The following is a 17,663-nucleotide window of genomic DNA, read 5'->3' as shown; positions in this document are numbered from 1 at the left end:
GTAAAACGAGGGGAAGAACAGAAGGGACATCTCTGATGGCAAAAAGCCCCCCGAGACACCTGTGTACTACGAAGGATCCCATCCTGCTGCAGCTCCCAGGGGAACCCTTACTCCAGCACCCTCGTAGGCTGGCGCTTTGTCACCCTGTCAGCATCCAAATCACATCCAGCACCTCCCCACAACTCCTTTCTTCAAATTATGAATATGGAACAGGGCTGATGCCGTGAGAAGAGACCCGTATGCTGCCCCCAGTGCGTGTTTTTAATCCAACAGGGGAGGAATTAGGCAGCAATCAAACCTGCAGGTTATTCAGACTGCCTCCCCCTGCACGATGCAGGACGGCACCACGTTTTCTCTCCCCAGCTTAAAAGTTTCTGCAGGCACATCGATGGGATCCTTGCTCTTCCTCGATATGTCCAGGATACGTGGACACCAAAAGCTGCCTCCTCTTGAGCCAGCTGCGATGGAAATTAATGTTCTCAGTAAGCAAAGGGGGCAGATATTTACTTGTATCACAGTGATGGTTGAGGATTTGGGTTTACGTAGGGTTTTGATAACGTCTGGTGAAAGAAAAAGCAAGGCACAGGTTCTGGTATACACTCACTGCAAATGTTTGGGTGAGATGTTAAAATAGTTCTTGAATTTAGTTAGCCTTAGGTGGGATATCAGCTGATTTAGTCAAAGATACCTTGGACAGCAAACGAAAAAAGTGAAAAAAAAATAGCAAGAAACTCGCTAGACCTGCTGTTTTGGACATCAAATGTTAGAGCATCTTTAGATGATACTTTAAAAAATATTTAAAACTTTATTTTAAAAACGTATCTCATAAAGAGATACTTTAAAAAAATGGCAAATAAAAATACCAAGAGCTAATACTAGGTTGTCAGAAGCATCCTGGCTCCCCACAGCCACTGAACAGGGACAGGGAGCTGGGACAAGCCTGGGTCCTTTCCATCTCCAGGTGAATTACAGGACGGCGATTTTTAGCCTCCAGGTTTGCTTCTCCTCGCATTTCTCTCCGTTAGGGATTTTTTTTCACCATCAGGGGAAGAGGTGAACACCGGAGGGGAAAGTTTAGAGACAGGAGAGGAAAAAAAAAAGAAGATCCGAAAGAGGCCAGAGGGAAATTCAAGGAGAAGGGCTGGTTTTGAGGAGGGCTCTTTGTAGCTGCTCGTGTCACAGCGCGCCCTGACGCCCCTCCTCGAATCCCAAAGGGGAGAAAAACAAATTATCTGCAAGTCAGCAGCGCTGGATTCAAGCAAGAGCAGCTCGCAGTTACCAAGCACGAGGTGGGTTCGAGCAAAAAATGTTCATCCAGCTACTTTACATATTTCCAAGACAGCTTCCAGGGCCAAGATGGAGACCTGCCAGGGCAGCCCGAGGCAGCTGGCAGCGCGACAGGACCGCAAGCCCTACAATTGCATATTCCTCCTTCACAGAATCCAAGCGGAGATCGCCGCCCCCAAAAAGACTTCTGCTGGTGAACACGAAGGAGAGGGGAGCTGCCAGGTCTTAGATAACAGGGAGGGCGGAGATGCAGGGCCCTAAAATAGCTACCGCCTCCACCCCGCGTGCTGCAGAACAAGATTTTTACCGTTTCAGCCCCAAACCAAGCAGCACCAAGACCTGAAATCCCGTCGCTGATGAGAAATCTGATGTTTGACAAAAAGGGGTCCTGCCAATGGGTATTGGGGAGCAGATATTTGGCAGCAACAGGTCCCTCTTCGGCCTCACGAAGCGCCCAGGCAATACCTGCTGCTGGATAAATTGTGTTTGTTCAGCGCTGCCTCCCACTGACAGGGCCCTACGAGGTCTGAGCAGCGCACGTACAGCTTCTCCCTGCCCTGTGCTGCCAGTCTGCTTTCTCAGGGAGAGGTCTGGCCACACAGAAGTTGCTCCTCGTTTCATCATGCGCTCCCAGGGGCGGCCGTGCTCCCTGGGGAGGTGGAACATGAAGAAGCTGTGGGCAACGCAGCTCCACGGGCTGCCACGAGCCTGTAAGATAGCAAAATGCTTTCAGAAGGGGGTGTACACGTGGCTGTGTGTGCAGACTGCAGCCAGGATGCTGCTGGAGATGTGCAGGGAGCAGCCCCCAGCCCCTCTTGGGGCTGGGCACCAGCTCTGGGGGCTGCTGGAGCAGGGCTGGGACCAGAGGGACCTGGGGGGGGCCTCCAGCCTCGGCCACTCCATGGCTTTGTGCTTGTGTAATCGTGGGCCAGGTGGTTTATTCCAGCTTTTAGGAGTTAGCTGAACATCTGAACACGAAGACAGGCTTGGTTTACTGATGTGTTGTGGAAGAAAACGAGAACAGCTGAGCTAATTTCTTCTGTAGCAGGATTTTACCGGCTCACCTGGATTCTGAGAGCACACAGGTGCAGACAAAGACAGTTCCACCTCTCTCCCTTTCAAGATTTCGGGATGCAGGCCCCACCCTTGACTTCAGCAATATGCTGCATCTTAGATGTGGTTATCTGGCTGAATAAATACGTGTAAGGAGGAAGAATACAGAGTGTTTCCCTTGTACTCTGCCACCTTCTCTTTTTTCCACACGCTTCGGGGACAGGGAGCGACGTTCCCAACAAGTTGTCACAGCTCCTTCCTTGTTGATAACCGTCGGGATAAAACCCACTGGAGTGGTTTCGTCCTGCAGCAGCCAGCAGCAGGCACCAGGGCAGAGCAGGAGGACGTGGCAAGCACGCAGTGAATGAAACACTCACCGCACGACAAGCGCGAGACAGCTTCAGCCCGAAGCGAGGTCGTGTAGTAGCTAACAATGCACCCTCCGGATCAGTTCCTAAAATACTTCTGAAGTTTCCTGCTAGTCGGCGAGGTGACTGCTGGCCAACGCCGTTTTCCTGTTGTTGTGAACCATTTCACACAATCTGCCGGGCTGATTAAGAAATTACAGTCCTGCCTTTGGCCTGGGCACCCCCGCCCCTCCAAAACAGTAAAATTTCACTGAATCTCATGAAAATACTTACTCAGAAGGATTCTAGTGCAGGGGCAAACTGAAAAGTGACTGAATATCTTGCTCTGGGTTTCTACTGTTGTAATTTTTATCCTTGTGTCAGGGAGTGAGCTTTCAGCAGCTCTAGCTGTGCTAGCCACAGGGCTAACAACTGCACGCAGCCACATGCCACAAATATCAGATTATTCCAGGCAGAAACCTCTCAGACTCGTGCTTATGAGCACCTCACTGAGCTGAACATGCGTTCTAGCACAAGTCGAGGAGCCCAAAATGTAATGGAGCTGCTAACTGATAGCATGGCTTTGTTGTAACTGGATAAAAGTTTTATTTCTTGTTTTAGATGCAGGCACAATCTGTGGACTGCAACTGCAAAGGCACCAGCAAACAGGAGTCGCTCTCCGATCGCTCTGTGGTCCTTGCAGCACGGCTTCCTCTTTCTGTTCGAGAGCACAGAAGATGGCTCATCAGGAAGGAAACGTGGCTGGGGGGAGCATTTAAAACACCTTGAGAAATCAGCACAGCCCTGGCTGCGGAGAAAACTGACAGGGAGCTGAAAGCAGCTCCCGTTGATCATTTGCTTTCTGCAGCTACTTCATAAACTTGTGCCTGTCCGCAGATATCCTGCAAGAGCTCGGCCTCACCACGCTGAAATGCTCGGCTGTATTAGGGCTGCACCCTGAAGAGTTTGGGTCTCAGTGCTGCTGCTTCCCAAGCCTGAATGAACACCCAGTTCACACCAGTTCACACCAGTTAACACAGGGCAGCACGGAACAGGAACTGAAACATCCCCAAAAGGTGTTTCTAGAGAAGGATAACTTTAAGCATGCTGCACTTCCAGTTTTTATCAAGGCTCTTTCCCTCTCACAGGGTGTCATTGTATTTTTTAAACCCTGTCCCTCCCAGGGCCATTTTTTGCCCCCCCCCCCCCCCCTTTTTTTTTAATTTAATTGAGTTACTGAAACTTATTAAGGAAAACACACACTATTGACTATGCTTGATGTCTTCAGCAAGCTTCTGCAGTCTAAAGGTAGCCAATAATTACAAAATCCTTGGCTACCAGCACTGAGCAAAGCAGACACTTGCAGAAATACACCATTACAAGCAGTTAATCTGCCAAAAAAACCCTGGTTTGAAGCTTCAGGAGCTTGGTGAAAAAACACCCTGATTCAAATTGCTCTGAACACAGTACCAGAAAGACAGGATGCATACAAGTTCTGGCCAGGACAGATGCTAGCAATCCTACCTCAGACCTCCTCCTGTCAGGGAAATCTGGAATTTAGGAGGGGCATTAAGAAGCAGTTTTGATTTTGACCCCTCCCAACCTGCAGCATGTGTATGGATAAATGGATAAATGTTCTACACTGAAGCAGTCATCTCAAATTCCTGCATTTGCCCCCAGGAACAGCAGCTGAAAGGTAACTGAAAATAGGAGGCTAATGGCACTGGGAGCTCTGAAGAGGCAAAAAGCAAGCAAGAGAGCTGAGGCGTGGTGGTTAGGGGCTCGTGGTGGAACTCCGTGCTGGATGGCAGCCCTGACACCTGAAATCTGCATCCAGCAGAGCTGAAGGCAACAGTTAATCACTTGCAATCATATCAAATGATAAGCAGAACAAAGAACCCGCTCGCTTCGACCTTGTAAAAGTTTCATCTTTCTGCCCAACAGAAGAACTGGAAATAAAACTTTATCATTAAGAGTTGAAAGAAATCGTGCAAAGCAGTGCAAAACGAGGAAAGCACTGGCTCCGTGCTGTGCCCCTGCTGCTGCTCACAACCTGCAGGAGCTGTAGGCACGAGAAGTGATCCCATGGGTTTTCAGAGCACAGAAACAAATCTCCTCAACAGCCTTTTTACGTTTGATGTGTTGAAGTCTGTCTTACCCTCAGCAACGCTCAAAGAAAAACTGTCCTGTAGCAGCACAGGTGGAGCCCTTCTAAAAGCAGATCTCACCACACATGGCTTGTTTTGACCACAGGAGAGGAGATCCTTAAGACTTAAAACCACACAGACTGAACCTGCGTGCGTCTCGGCACAGACCTGAGCAGCAAAGTTGTCACAGCCCCAGTCGGTGTTTCCATTGCCTCACTGGAAAGGATTAAGGGGAACGTAACGTTTCGGATTGTCAAAATATATTCAGCCACAGCTCACATTCAAACCTCAGTCCCCGAGGAAAGTCGAGAATTCACAAGAACAAACAAGACATTCATGCCAAGGCAAGGGCTGAAGAGTACGAGCTTCAGGGAGAACCAAATACGCAAGTACAGAGAGAAAAAACAACTTATTTTCTCCCCATTTTCGATTTATGATTTTGATGTCTTCCACCAGGTGTTTGGGGATCACTTTTACTTACTGATTTGCTGATTAGTTTTTGATTTGCTGATTATTTTTTTTTATTTACTTATTAAACCACATGGAGATACTTTGTTCCCTGTCTTTTTCTTTTGTCCCACACAAAATGATGACAAAAATCTACATTTAAGAAAAAAAAAAAATAAAGGAAAAAGGACTTCTAGGATAGCCCACAAGACAGGGGAACCTGAGCATGTTCCTGGCATGGCTGTGTGATGTTTCCCACCAGGTGTTTGGGGATCACTTTTACTTATTGATTTAATGATTAGTTTTTACTATTTACTTATTAAACCACATGAAAATACTTAATGCCCTGTCTTTTCTTTTGTCCCACACAAAATGATGACAAAAATCTACATTTAAGGAAAAAAAATAAAGGAAAAAGGACTTCTGGGAGAGCCCACAAGACCAGGGGAACCCGAGCACTGCTGTAAGAGCCCCCAGAGCAGCCCAGCTGCCCAGGACAGGCAGAATTTGGTGACTTACCAGCAGGCCAAAATACAGAGCCCCGTGAAGAGGATGATGGGGATGGGGTAGGAGGCGCAGAGCAGCCCGTGGCTGTAGAAGGCCCGCGATATCCTCTCGCGCAGCTTTTCAGTCAGGGTCATCCTCAGCGGCCGTCACCTCGCTGCCATCCCGGGGTACAGCAGGGCTTCGGGGGCACCCTGTCCACCTAGAAATCAGGAGGAAAGCTCAGGAGGGAGAAAAAGAAATGAAAGCGAACGCCGCCGGCTTGCTGAGCCACCAACTTACTTTTTTTTCCTGGAGTTCAAACCCAAAGTTTTGTGTTTTTATCCGAGAGGAATGCCATTCGTGACTGCTCCAGGTAACTCATACAAGACCTAAATTTAGGCAGCCCCGCGTTTTGAGCTCCTCACCATCACCGTCCTGAAGGGACAGCACACGGGATGAGGAAGCAACCCTAAGCACAACCATCACGCTTTTAATTTCAGGTGAAGTTTTATTTCATGCCCATTTTAAAACAAATCTACTTATTTTTTTTCCCCCCCTGGAAGCACAACTAAAATAATCAGATTTTAGCACCAGAAGCACCGGCACGTCGGCCTCATGACCAAATGAAAAACCTGGACAAATATTTTCGTTAATACCTCTCAGCAAGGCACCAGGACTTGCTGGACGGATCGACATCGCTGTCCTGGGCATAGGGAACTGCCTACCTGCCCCTTTCAATTCTTGAGCTCAAGAGAGAATAAACCAAAGAAATTTTACTTTCAACTTTCAACAACAAAAACCATCTTCCAGAGCTGTTTGTGGAGTGGAAACACGCAGGAAATCCCTGCACACACGAGCCTCCTGCTCCAAACTGATCACTGAAAGCAACATCAAAGCCCTGGTGAAAGCACAGCAGGAGCAGAGCTCAGCCTGCGTTAGTAGAAGGGGAAAGGAAATGCAGAAAATTAAGCTGGAACATCCTGAACTTCATCTCACCAGTGATTTTTCCATCAGGAGTCTTGCTAGAGCTACACAACTCTATGTTGGGGCTCGCATATAAGGCTTATCCCCCTGACCTCGAGGCAGAAGATGAAAAACAAACATTAAAAAGTCCCTAAAAGCAGAATTCTGCTGCTTTTCAGCACCCATACGCCACCCCTGTCCCGTCACAACAGCAGGACACGGCTTCACCTGATGGCCAGGCTGAAGCAAGCAGAAAGGGGGAAGGAACAAAAAGGAACGCGCCTCACATCAGCCCCACCGACACTCGTAACGCGGTTCCTGCATGCTGCAAACACAAGGATTGGGGAAAAAAAAAGCCTTTCAAGCACTCGCCGATCACAAAAGGGGGAAGGCAGCCAAAATAAAAGCAAGTTCAGGACCAGCACCACCAGCCTCGCCCTCTAGCAGGGATCCTGGTGGCAGCATCCCACCGGGAACAGTTTCTACTGAATGCAGAGAGACTTTCGGGTTTGCTTGCTTTGCCTGATGTGAAAAAATATCAGCATGAAAAGGAAAACCTGAGTGTTCCAAAGCTAACATGTGCTTACTGGTTTTTGGGGGGTTGCAAGTCTGAAATCTGTTAGCTTTGTGCTGCAACAGTGCTCACCAAAGTGGAAGGCAGGAACAGCTCCTGTTCAAAGCCGGTTTTGCAAACAGAGGTTAGGTAACTCAAAAGAAAGCCTCTGAGTTCAGGACAAATATTAAAATAGAATCCGCTCAGAGTGTCTTTTTTCCCCCGTTTTGCATGACTGCAGATCCAAGCCAAAGTTGGAATGGAGATGAGACCTTGGGCTGTTTCCTTCTGCCCTTGCAGCACCGCGCCTCGTGCCCTTCGCCTGCAAAAGAAAGGCACTGAGGGTCGGAGGTGCAGCGTAGGAAACAAAAGCAAACAGCAGGCTCAAAAGAGCGAGGTTTAGCTTTTAAAGTCCTCAATTTCCAAATTTTCTCCGTTCCCAAGCAGCACCTTGCCCTACAGCAGAGCAGGCTCCGTACGAGGGAGCGCAGCTGAGGAGCAAAACTTCGCGACGTGCTGCGTTGCGTGCCAGGTCGCCACCCTTTTTCCTGGGGTACAGCACCCTCTGACACATGGAAATGAGTTCCTCCAGCAGCCAAAACCTCTTCTTCGGGGTTAGCTGCAGCCCCAGATGGTTTCTTTCCTCAGCAAGGAAGAGCCAAGTCACTCACCTGCTGTTCGAGCACTGCACGAGGCAGGCAGAGAGGACATTAAATAAATGCCCGTGCACTTGGAGCCCCAACTCCTATTTAGAGGCAAAATCACCAAGTGTGGGAAAGCTTTTTCCTTCATTGTGAACAGTAATTTATTTATTTTTTAAAAGATAAATAGATTTAAACATTCGAGTCCTCCAAAAAAGCTTCTCTGGAGCATGCCTCAGCATTAGGTAGTCGTAAAACCCGATCGCTCAGCACCTGATCCAGCAACAAGTCACCCTCCCGGGGCTGCAATCACACATTTTGCCTCTGTCAGGCCAGCACGGGCTTCCCAAATATCTTCCATCCCCAGAGGTATCAGAATTAAGCTTCCACTTTCAGTCATCACAAAAGAAGAGGAGACAGCAGGACCAATGGGTCTTGAGGACTCAAGACCAAGCTAGCCAGATTGCTTCAAAACCAGACTGAAAATTGAGGGAAAAATGGATTTGGGGTCCAGTTAAGATCTTGAGCCACAAGCAGAGCATCCACCGAGCACAATGCCTTGGTCACATCCGTGTCCCACCTCTTCCACGCAGCACTTTGACATCCTACAGGCACGTGTTTGTACACACACACACGGCTACAGGAATTTTACACACTCCTGGATTATTCCAGGACCCTCAGGAGCCATCACAGACTGAGCTCACCGCCTGATTTGTAGCCCACCCTCAACCCACAGAGCTCCCTGATCTCTCTTCAGTCCTCTCTATGGATCTGCGTTCACTGCGATGCCCGAAACTCGCCACAACGTCCCCCAGAAAACAACCAAAAAACCCCAAAGCATCCTGCGAGAGGCACAAAACACCCAGAGGCCAGATTGTCCATGAATCAAAGAAAAAAAAAAAGATTCCTTGCCCTCTGTTGGGCTGCAGAGGCAGCTCCTACCCCGAGATGCCAGCAGCGACTGGTGCCAGCAGCCTCCGGAGCTCTGCTCCCAGCCCAAAACGTCCCAGCAGCAGCAGCAGAAGGGGAAGGAAGAGGGGAAGACACCACGGGAACTCACTTCTCAGCACATCTCACTCGCCAAGCGGGAATTCTCCTCCAGCCAGGGCCAGGGACGAAGCGCTTCTGAAGCCTTCAGAGATGGGAAAGGAAGAAATCCGCTGGAGGCACGGCCCTCCTTCAGAGAAATGCCACACAATCAGCTCCAACACCCAGCCCCTCGCGTTCCCAGGAGAAGAATAAGGTGCTTTGTGCTGCGAGAGGACGCGGGTCACGGGGAGCAGAACGCTTCCGATGGGAAAACCCCGACCACGGCACTAACCTCACGAAGGCTCCGGCCCCAACGGGTCGATCCTAACACAGCCCTGGGGAAACGAGGCTCCAGAGCTGCCCCTGTTCCCTCCTGGAAGGCTACTTCTTATCTCTAGAAAGCAGAAGCTCTTTGGTAAGTGTGATTTCAGACTGCATCCTCGCCATCCCATAGAAGGCCAGAACAGTACTGAAAATGTTGAGCTGGGTTTTTAAATCAGCTTTCAGAAGTCATCATAATATCCCAGACAACGTAAGCAGCTACCAAAGAGGGACCAACGCTCCAAAACAAGCTTCCAAACCCATTTTCTGTCTGTCTTTTGGACCTTCATGCCCCAAGAGAAGAACCTCAGCTAAACTCCTGCCCAGGAGCAGCAAACCCATTGAATCCGTTTCCTATTAAAGCTCATTTTTTGCTTCCTACAACAACGAGCACCGCAGTAGGCATCAGACACCTAGTTGACATTTAGGAAGTGGTGGGATGCTCCACCACAAAACACCAGATCTCTACAAAAACAACAAGCTTCAAAGTTTCCTCCTCTTTTCGCACCCAGCCGAACGAAGCGAAGCGTACTGACGCCTTACCAAGCACACGAAAACATTTCTCAATCGTTTCTTCCTGACGTTTCCCAATCTTTTTCTTCTCTTGCCCAACCCGACTCTCGTTAGCGATGATCTGGGCTCCACTATTTACTACACAGAGAGAAACTCAATCGTATGAGGCAGCTTCTCTTAAAATATGGTTTTAGCATCATTTAATACCACTGCAGAAGTATCACTAGTGTACCCCTCACACGGGGCAGTAACAGGGAGACAAACGATAGAAAACCTGCAAAATGAGTTCGGAAAAGGTTTAATTTAGTGAAGAGAAGGTGCAGGGCACACCCGAATCCCTGACGTTTTCATTTCCAGTGTTGGCACTAAGCTGCTGAGCGAAGTTTTGGACAGAAGGTTTGTGCTCTCACATCAAGTTTACAGGGCCTCTGGAGAGCCCTGCTTTGCCCCTCAGTGAATATCCAGAGCATTTCTAGGCAAGGTGGATTCTTCCACGATTCCAACACACCCGCTGCAAATGAACTTTAAGAGTGCAACCACAAGATGATATTTTTCCAGGCCTTTGGCAACTGGCAGTAGCAAACTCCTACTCTAATGAGATAAGTAGAAAGAAGGCAAAGGAGACAATGGGATGGTCTAAAAGCCAGCGGCTGGCTTTTAATTCATTTCCAGCAGTGAAGAAGTCGGCATTTACTTAAACACAAGTCACCGTTATTGTAACAGTCATTAAAAGACTGCCAGGAGTTTTGGAAGAGGTGAACAAGCGCCGAGGAACACACAAATGGCAGCAAGCCTTTCCCAAAAGACGCCTTCAAATGCCTCAAACCTACCTGAGGATATTTTATCAAAGCCTACCGAACGCTAAAGCAGAGATTCAATTCCTTCGCTTTAATCGAGGAGTTACGGAGCTCTGAATTTGCCATCCAATGGATTTGTCACTGAACCTCCCTGTCAGTAAGATCAGCACCAATTTGTAACTGTCCAGCTCACCAAGGGTTCAGGCAGCAGGTTTGGGCAGTGGCTCTGCACTGGATGACCAAAGCTGCATCTTTCCAGGAATAAGAGTCCAAAATAAAAACCCACCGATGCGCAGAACAGCAAAGGAAAAAATGCAGACTACGTTAAAAAAAGAAGAGATCGTGTTTAAAAAGCCTTAAAGGGAATTAGAAGAGCAAAATGTTTGGTGATAACAGAAGCTATCTAAAGATATCGTTTGGGAGCCATGGGAAGCTCAGGAGAAATGCCTACAGCATCAGCAAATCTGGCCAGGAGTTGAAGATGGGTCCAAACGAGGAAAATAGGGAGAAAAATTCTTGCAAACTACCTACAAAACATTCTGCAGCAGGCCAAAAAGGAGTGGAGGAACAGCTGGAGGAAGGTATAAGAAGTAATAATAAATCCCAATTCAGATACCAGGAGCGGGCCTGCCAGGGAATCTGTAGGGCTAACAGATGACTGGGATATGGAAGTGCACCACGGCACGGGCTCTGAAGTCAGCAGAAAGCAGCCAACAAAATTTTGGGCTGGGAGGATAATTATTACAACACGTAGGAGAAGAGTCAGCCTCACAAATCCGCACGGAGATTGGAGATTCAATTCAGAAAGTCTTCCTAGGCTTCTCCAAGCGGGTTCAGCTCCTTACGGGGGCCTGCTGAAAAGCTGAGCAGTTGGGTGCTGAAGGAGCAGGACCTTCAAACGGCCAGAAATCGATCAGAAGAGGTTAAAAAAGGATCATAACAAATGTCTGATCATTTTACTAGAAGGAGGTACCTGGAAGAAAGGTGCGACAACAGCAGCAACACCTCCTGGTCATTCTTCCTCCTCCTCCTCACCTCAGAGAGGACACACAGCAAAATTAGAGGTACAGAGAAGCCCAACCAAGGGTGATTAAGGAACAGTTTCCATAAAACAATAATATGGGAAGACTTTCCATCTGGAAAGGATTTGAGCAGCTAATGGATACAACAGACCTCTAAAACCCGAGGCCATCTGAGGAAACGACCAGGGAAGGGCTGCCTCCTCCAGCACCAGCACCACGCAACGTCCCAGGAAGCTGCAAAGCAGCAGCCCAAAATAAAACGTGCAGTGAAGCTGTGGACATCTCCACCCCAGGGCTCTCTGCCCGTGCCACACGGGTTAGAAAAGCAACCGGGCACGTTATTTGGGAGGAAGAGGCAGGATTAAACACCCCACGAGGTGTTCCCCTGGCTTGTGGGGGGCACTGCCACTTTCCCAGACCTCTCGTTCAGGACTCTTCCCCTGTGCCAAGCAGCACCCACGCTCGGTGACAAGACACCAACAAAACCTCGCAGCCCCTTCCCGGGTGATGCCTCTCACACGGCTGCTTCTGGAGCAAGCAGCTCCTTGTATTTATCGACGCTGCTGCCTTACAGCAAGCAGCTAGGGAGTTGCTTTCCCCAAAAATATCAGGAGGGTGATGCAACAGGTACGCAGGGTTACGTGGGGATGCCTTGCTGGTACACACGGCAGCCACAAAGGGCTTTTAGGGCATTTAGGGCTTTAATACCTGCAGTCTGTTTTACCCCACAGGTCTTGGAGGCAAACCTGTGGCCCCACAGTAACCCCTCAGCGCAGCCTCCTGCTCTATCCCGTTCCTCACAGAAGACGCCCACTGCAGCTTTCACATTTTTTTTTCCAGCCTGTCTTTTAAGGACGTAAAACGAAAATATCTGACTTTTCTGGCTGCCTGCGAGCCTGCTCCTCCTGCATCCCGGCCTGTCAGCAGCATCAGTCGCTGGCCAGCTGGCTTCAGTCTGCAGAAAGTCAGCTCCAAAAGATACCACGAGAACAAACAGCGAGAGATCTCCTCTCTGCTCTGCCCTCCGCCATCCCCTTCCTATTAACACATTCAGAATTATTTTATTCCTTGGCAGTTACCCATTTACCTGCCACACCGATAGCTGGAACTAGCACGACCTCTTCCCCATTCCTTTACCTACAGCTTGGGCTCCTGTCGCTGCAGAGGATGCATTTCCTGCTTCAAACCCGGCCTTCGGGACAGAAAAAAAAGAATTTACTTCAGGCCTAGAGACCCAAATTGCCTGTTTCTCAAGCAGACAGCCCTGCCTGCATACCTGAATACCTCTTTCTACTGCAGCTACTTTTAAAGACTTTCTGCCCCAATAAATACCGGGCCTTCTGCACCTCGTAAAACTGCTGAAAGCAAGGTGAAAGTTAAAGAGGACAATAATGCTCAGGTTCTCCCAGGTAAACCACATCTGCACAAGGGTTTCCAGCAGCTTTTTCCCTTTTTCCAGACTTTCAGTCCCTTTTCCCTCCTGCACACGCTCTTTGGACGCACCCAGGGCTTTCTGCAGGTACAAGCCCGAGCAGCAGCCTATTAATTTTTAAGCAGTACCACCAGGGTCGCCGTACGGATGAATAAGGTATCTGTTACTACCAGGAACTTCATAAATATTCCCCCCAGTGAAGGACTTCTGCTTCGGGGACTGAAGTTCCAAGACGTACAGACAATAAGCTAAAACAGAAGCTGGAAGGGCTCTGAAGTGATGAATTCAGAAAGAAATTTCTCTGGTAGGGGATAAAGACACGTGAAAGAGCCACTGATGCTGGCTCACGGTGTCTGGACGTCTCCTCACCACCCAGAAACCCGCTCAGGAAGGGCAGGAGAGCTTTTTTCAGGCATTTTCCTGCTGCTGCAGCCTGCACTGCCAGCACCGAGGCTCCGGGCACCTTTTGCATCACCACCTTCCTTTTTCACCACCTGCAACGAATCGAATTCAGCAGCTAGCTCTGGTGATCCCTGCTAGGGTTATTTTGGGCTGGCTTAACCAAGCCCACAGCTTAGACGGGATCGTTTGCCTCAAAACAGAACTCAAAAATTAAGAACCCAAGCTCAGCGTGTATTGCCCTGCGTCGTTCCCCTCCCACCCCCCAAAAAAAGTCATGCACAGCTCTAACCAGATGGGGTTTCGTTCTAAAATGTAAGCCTGCACCTTCAGGTGTTCCAGGCACAAGTGCAGGCATCAGTCCGGTGACTCACCTGCACGGGATTGATTTTCAGCAGGTTCTAGGTTACAGCAGCAGCGCTCAGCAAGCCCGAATAAGCCACCAGGACCATCAGCATCCGATCCGGGGAGCTTTCTGCCAGCTCCAGCACCGCTCAGAACCAAATATTTTTCTTTTTAATAACCAAAAAAGCCAGGACTGGCAGCTCGCCGAGCTCCTTCTTCCCAGCAGCGAAACAATCCCCAAAAACTCCTCTGTGAGATAACGAGCCTGGAAGCCTGGCTCGGGCATTGTCTTCCCCAAACAAACCAGCTATTATTCCCCCCGGCATCTTTATCACAATGCTCCACTCACGAGCCGTTGGGCTTTTTTAGCAAAGAAAGGCGACCCTCAGGACCCTCCTCCTCTCCTCAGCTCCAGCTGAGACTCACCGTGCTGCTGCCAGGAGCTCAGGCTCGGTTTTTCTTCCCGAGGGAATCCAATCCTGCTAGGCACGACAGGCTCCGGCCATTCCGAGACTGCCTTCAGCTGAGGACACAAGAGAAAAGATGCAGGTGAAGGCAACCATCCAGCGAGCAGGATGCATCAGGACACATCCACCACATGCACGGGGCCGGTTTGTCATTTAAATTAAAGATGAAGCAAGGCAGCCACAGATCTCGGCAATAAAACACCCCCCCAGCTTCAAATTTAGCCTGAATTCGGCCGTTCTGCTTCCTGAAGTCCACAGGAGCCGTAACCCAGCCTTACCTCTGCCCCTGGTTCATGCTCAAGGCTGGGCTCGGGGGGCAAAGCGAGCTGTGGAAGCACCTCGAGCCCTTTGGGGACAGAGCTGGAGCCTGGCTACCCGCATCCCTGCAGGGACAGAGCGCTGCCAAGTCCCCCTCTGCGTGCTACCTATACAGTTGCACCACAGAAATTAATATTTTTATTCATCAGGCTCTACCTGTTGTATTTTCAAACTCTGTGCTCGCCAGAGAAGAAGAACCTGACTTTTCTATGCATTAACACACAAACTTGGACAAGAAACTGAGTGAAAAGAACCCCGACTGCACGGCTGTCTTCAGAGAAAGCCCGACAGATCTCATTCATCGCTGAGATCGGGACACTCAGAAACCTATTTTAACGCTCCCCAGGGGGAAAAAAAATATAAAACAGATTTTTCTCTGCTCTTCTGTGATGCTGCTACACTGAAATCACGTTTGGAAAAATACCCAGCATTGTGTGGAGCTCAGCACTGTGGCTGGAAATACTGAGAGGAATTGTTTCGGCGAGAGGATTCGGTGAAAATCCCGGGGTGTTTTCCTTCCTGGTGAATTCAAGCCAGCTAATCGCCTCTCTGCGTTACACAACCGCTCATCTAATCCTAAATTTATCAGGCCGGCGTGCTGTCAGAACAGCTACAGGTTTCACCACGGAGGAGACCGTGCCCCGTGTCGGAACTGGAAGCATTTTTTCGTGCAACCAGCCCGGCAGATAAGCGGGCACCGCGCTCGGGATCGTGCTGGTGTCCGGGCAGCAGGCACGAAACCACGAGCAGAGCACTCGGGGACCCAAACAGCTCTGCCTGTGTCTCATCCTCGCCCGTCCTACCGTGCTCACCTGCTCTCCAGGCCAGAAATCGATTCCTAAACTTTAACCAAACTTCAAAGGCTGGGGCGAGCGATCCTCGCGGCACCACAAAGCAAAGTCCCCGGGGAACCACAGCAGTGGGGCAGCCCCAAGGTAGCCGGTGACTGACTGATGGCCCACTTACCCACCTGCCTGACCACCTACCTGCCCAAATGACCACCTAGTGACCACCTCACTGCCCAACTGATTGGCCACCTACCTGCCTGATTGGCTACTTACCTACTACCTGACTACCTACCAGCCCAGTTGGCCACCTACCTACTTGGTTGACTACCTACCCACCCGACTGACCACCTACCTTACCCAACTGACCACCTACCCACCTCCCTCATTGACTACTTACCTACCTGATCGACCACCTACCTCCTTGATTGACCACCTAACCCAACTACCTGCCTGCCCAATTGACTACTTACCTGCCTGCCTGACCACCTACCCGCCTGATCAACCACCTACCTGCCCGACTGACCATCTACCCACCTACCTACCTGCCTGATCAACTACTTACTTACCTACCTGCCTACCTACCTGCCCAACTGACTACTTACCTGCCTGCCTGACCACCGACCCACCTAGTTACCCGCCTGATTGACTACTTACCTACCTTCTTGACCACCTACCTGCCCGACTGACCACCTACCCACCTACCTACCTGCCTGACCACCTACCCACCTGATCAACTACTTAACTACCTACCTACTTATCTGCCCGACTGACCACCTACCTGCCTGATTGACCACCTACCCACCTAGTTACCTGCCTGATTGACTACTTACCTGCCTGATCGACCACCTACCCGCCTGATCAACCACCTACCCGCCTAGTTACCTGCTCGATTGACCACCTACCTGCCCAATTGACCACCTACCTGCCAACCTACCCGCCTGATTGACCACCTCCCTGCCTAGTTACCTGCCTGATTGACTACTTAACTACCTGCTTGACCACCTACATGCCCCATTGACCACCTACCTGCCCGATTGACCACCTAACCCAACTACCTACCTGCCTGATCGACCATCTACCTGCCTAGTTACCTGTCTGATTGACTACTTACCTACCTGATCGACTACTTACCTACCTACCCACCTACCTACCTGCCCGATTGACCACCTACCTGCCTAGTTACCTGCCTGATTGACTACTTAACTGCTTGACTACCTACCCACCTGATTGACTCCTTACCTACCTACCCACCTACCTACCTGTCCAACTGACCACCCACCCACCTGATGAGCACCTCCCTGCCCCATCCATCCCCTCCATTACCCCCTGCCCACCACAGCCCCCCCCCACCCCCCAACACCTTCATCCCCTCTCCCCCTCCCTCCCCCATCCCACTCCCCCCCCACACACCCCAAATCCCCCTAAATTCCCTCGAAACCCCCCAAAAACCCCCGATTCCCCCCCACACACCCCCCGGAAGCGCAGCACAGCCCGAATAGGCCCCAACCCAGCCCCACACCCCCCCTGCGGCCTCCTCCCGAGCAGAAATTCGGGGAGGGGGCCCCGAGGCTGGGCCCTTTTATTTTTTTTGGGGGGGTTCCCACCAGCGGCCCGGCCTCAACGCCCCCCACCCCCCTCCCCCGCGGCCCCTCCTCACCTCACGGCCCCCCCCGCGGCGCGCTGCGGCCGATCCTGCAGCGTTTGGCCCGTTTTGAGGCGTTTTAGCCCCGTTTTTAAGCCTTAAACCCGCCCCCTCCCCGGGGCGCCGCGGGATTTACCTCACGGCCGCCCGCCGGCTCCGCGCGCGCGCTCCCGGCGCTCCCCGCCCCCACCCCCCCCCCCGCCGGGCGCGAGCACGCAGGGCAGGCCCCGCCCCCTCGCCGGCGTCGCCGTGACCACGCCCACCTCCCGTTAGGCCACACCCCCTCGCTACCAAACCACGCCCCCCATTGCCGGGCCGCACAGCCCCACTCAGCCAGGCCACGCCCCCTTGGCGCTGTAACTCCGCCCACACCCGCGTGGACACGCCCATTTGTGGGCGTGGCTAGGGGGGCGTTCATGCCAGAACCCGGAAGTGGCCGGGGGCTGGCGGAGCACGTGGAGGGGCTGGGGCCGGGACCTCGGGTTTGGGACCGGGACCGGGACCGGGACGAGGACCCCGGGGCCGCTCCCCCCGCAGCCCAGCGCCTCCGTGTGCCCCTCAGCACCCTCACAGGGGAGCTCCCGACCAAGTCCCGGGTACTGGTTTTGGTTATTTAATTCCCCGCATCCTTGTTTTAATTAAAAGGAGGGATCAGGAGCCCCCAGA

General features: G+C 51.0%; 1 protein-coding gene across 5 annotated transcripts in view; it reads right to left on the bottom strand.

Annotated features, from left to right (window-relative positions):
- SCAP (SREBF chaperone) overlaps positions 1-17,148 on the bottom strand; it is a 46,755-nt gene extending 29,607 nt beyond the window's left edge. The window contains exons 1-3 of one of the 5 annotated variants that reach the window (XM_032182984.1): positions 17,134-17,148; positions 14,209-14,305; positions 5,801-5,987 (exon numbers count right to left, since the gene is read on the bottom strand). In XM_032182984.1, the coding sequence (XP_032038875.1) occupies positions 5,801-5,922 (122 nt within the window). In that variant the 5' untranslated portion in view covers positions 5,923-5,987; positions 14,209-14,305; positions 17,134-17,148. Of the gene's footprint in view, positions 1-5,800; positions 5,988-6,067; positions 6,090-7,376; positions 7,517-8,984; positions 9,059-14,208; positions 14,306-17,012 lie in introns of those variants that run through there. The other 4 variants (XM_032182983.1, XM_032182982.1, XM_032182985.1 and 1 more) reach the window with 4 other exon arrangements.
- Positions 17,149-17,663: the final 515 nt, after the last annotated feature.

This window comes from Aythya fuligula, chromosome 2 (assembly GCF_009819795.1).
Source record: "Aythya fuligula isolate bAytFul2 chromosome 2, bAytFul2.pri, whole genome shotgun sequence".
NCBI classification, from domain to species: domain Eukaryota; kingdom Metazoa; phylum Chordata; class Aves; order Anseriformes; family Anatidae; genus Aythya; species Aythya fuligula.
Note: the sequence above shows the minus strand (reverse complement) of the source record. Positions and strands in the feature narration are given on the sequence as shown.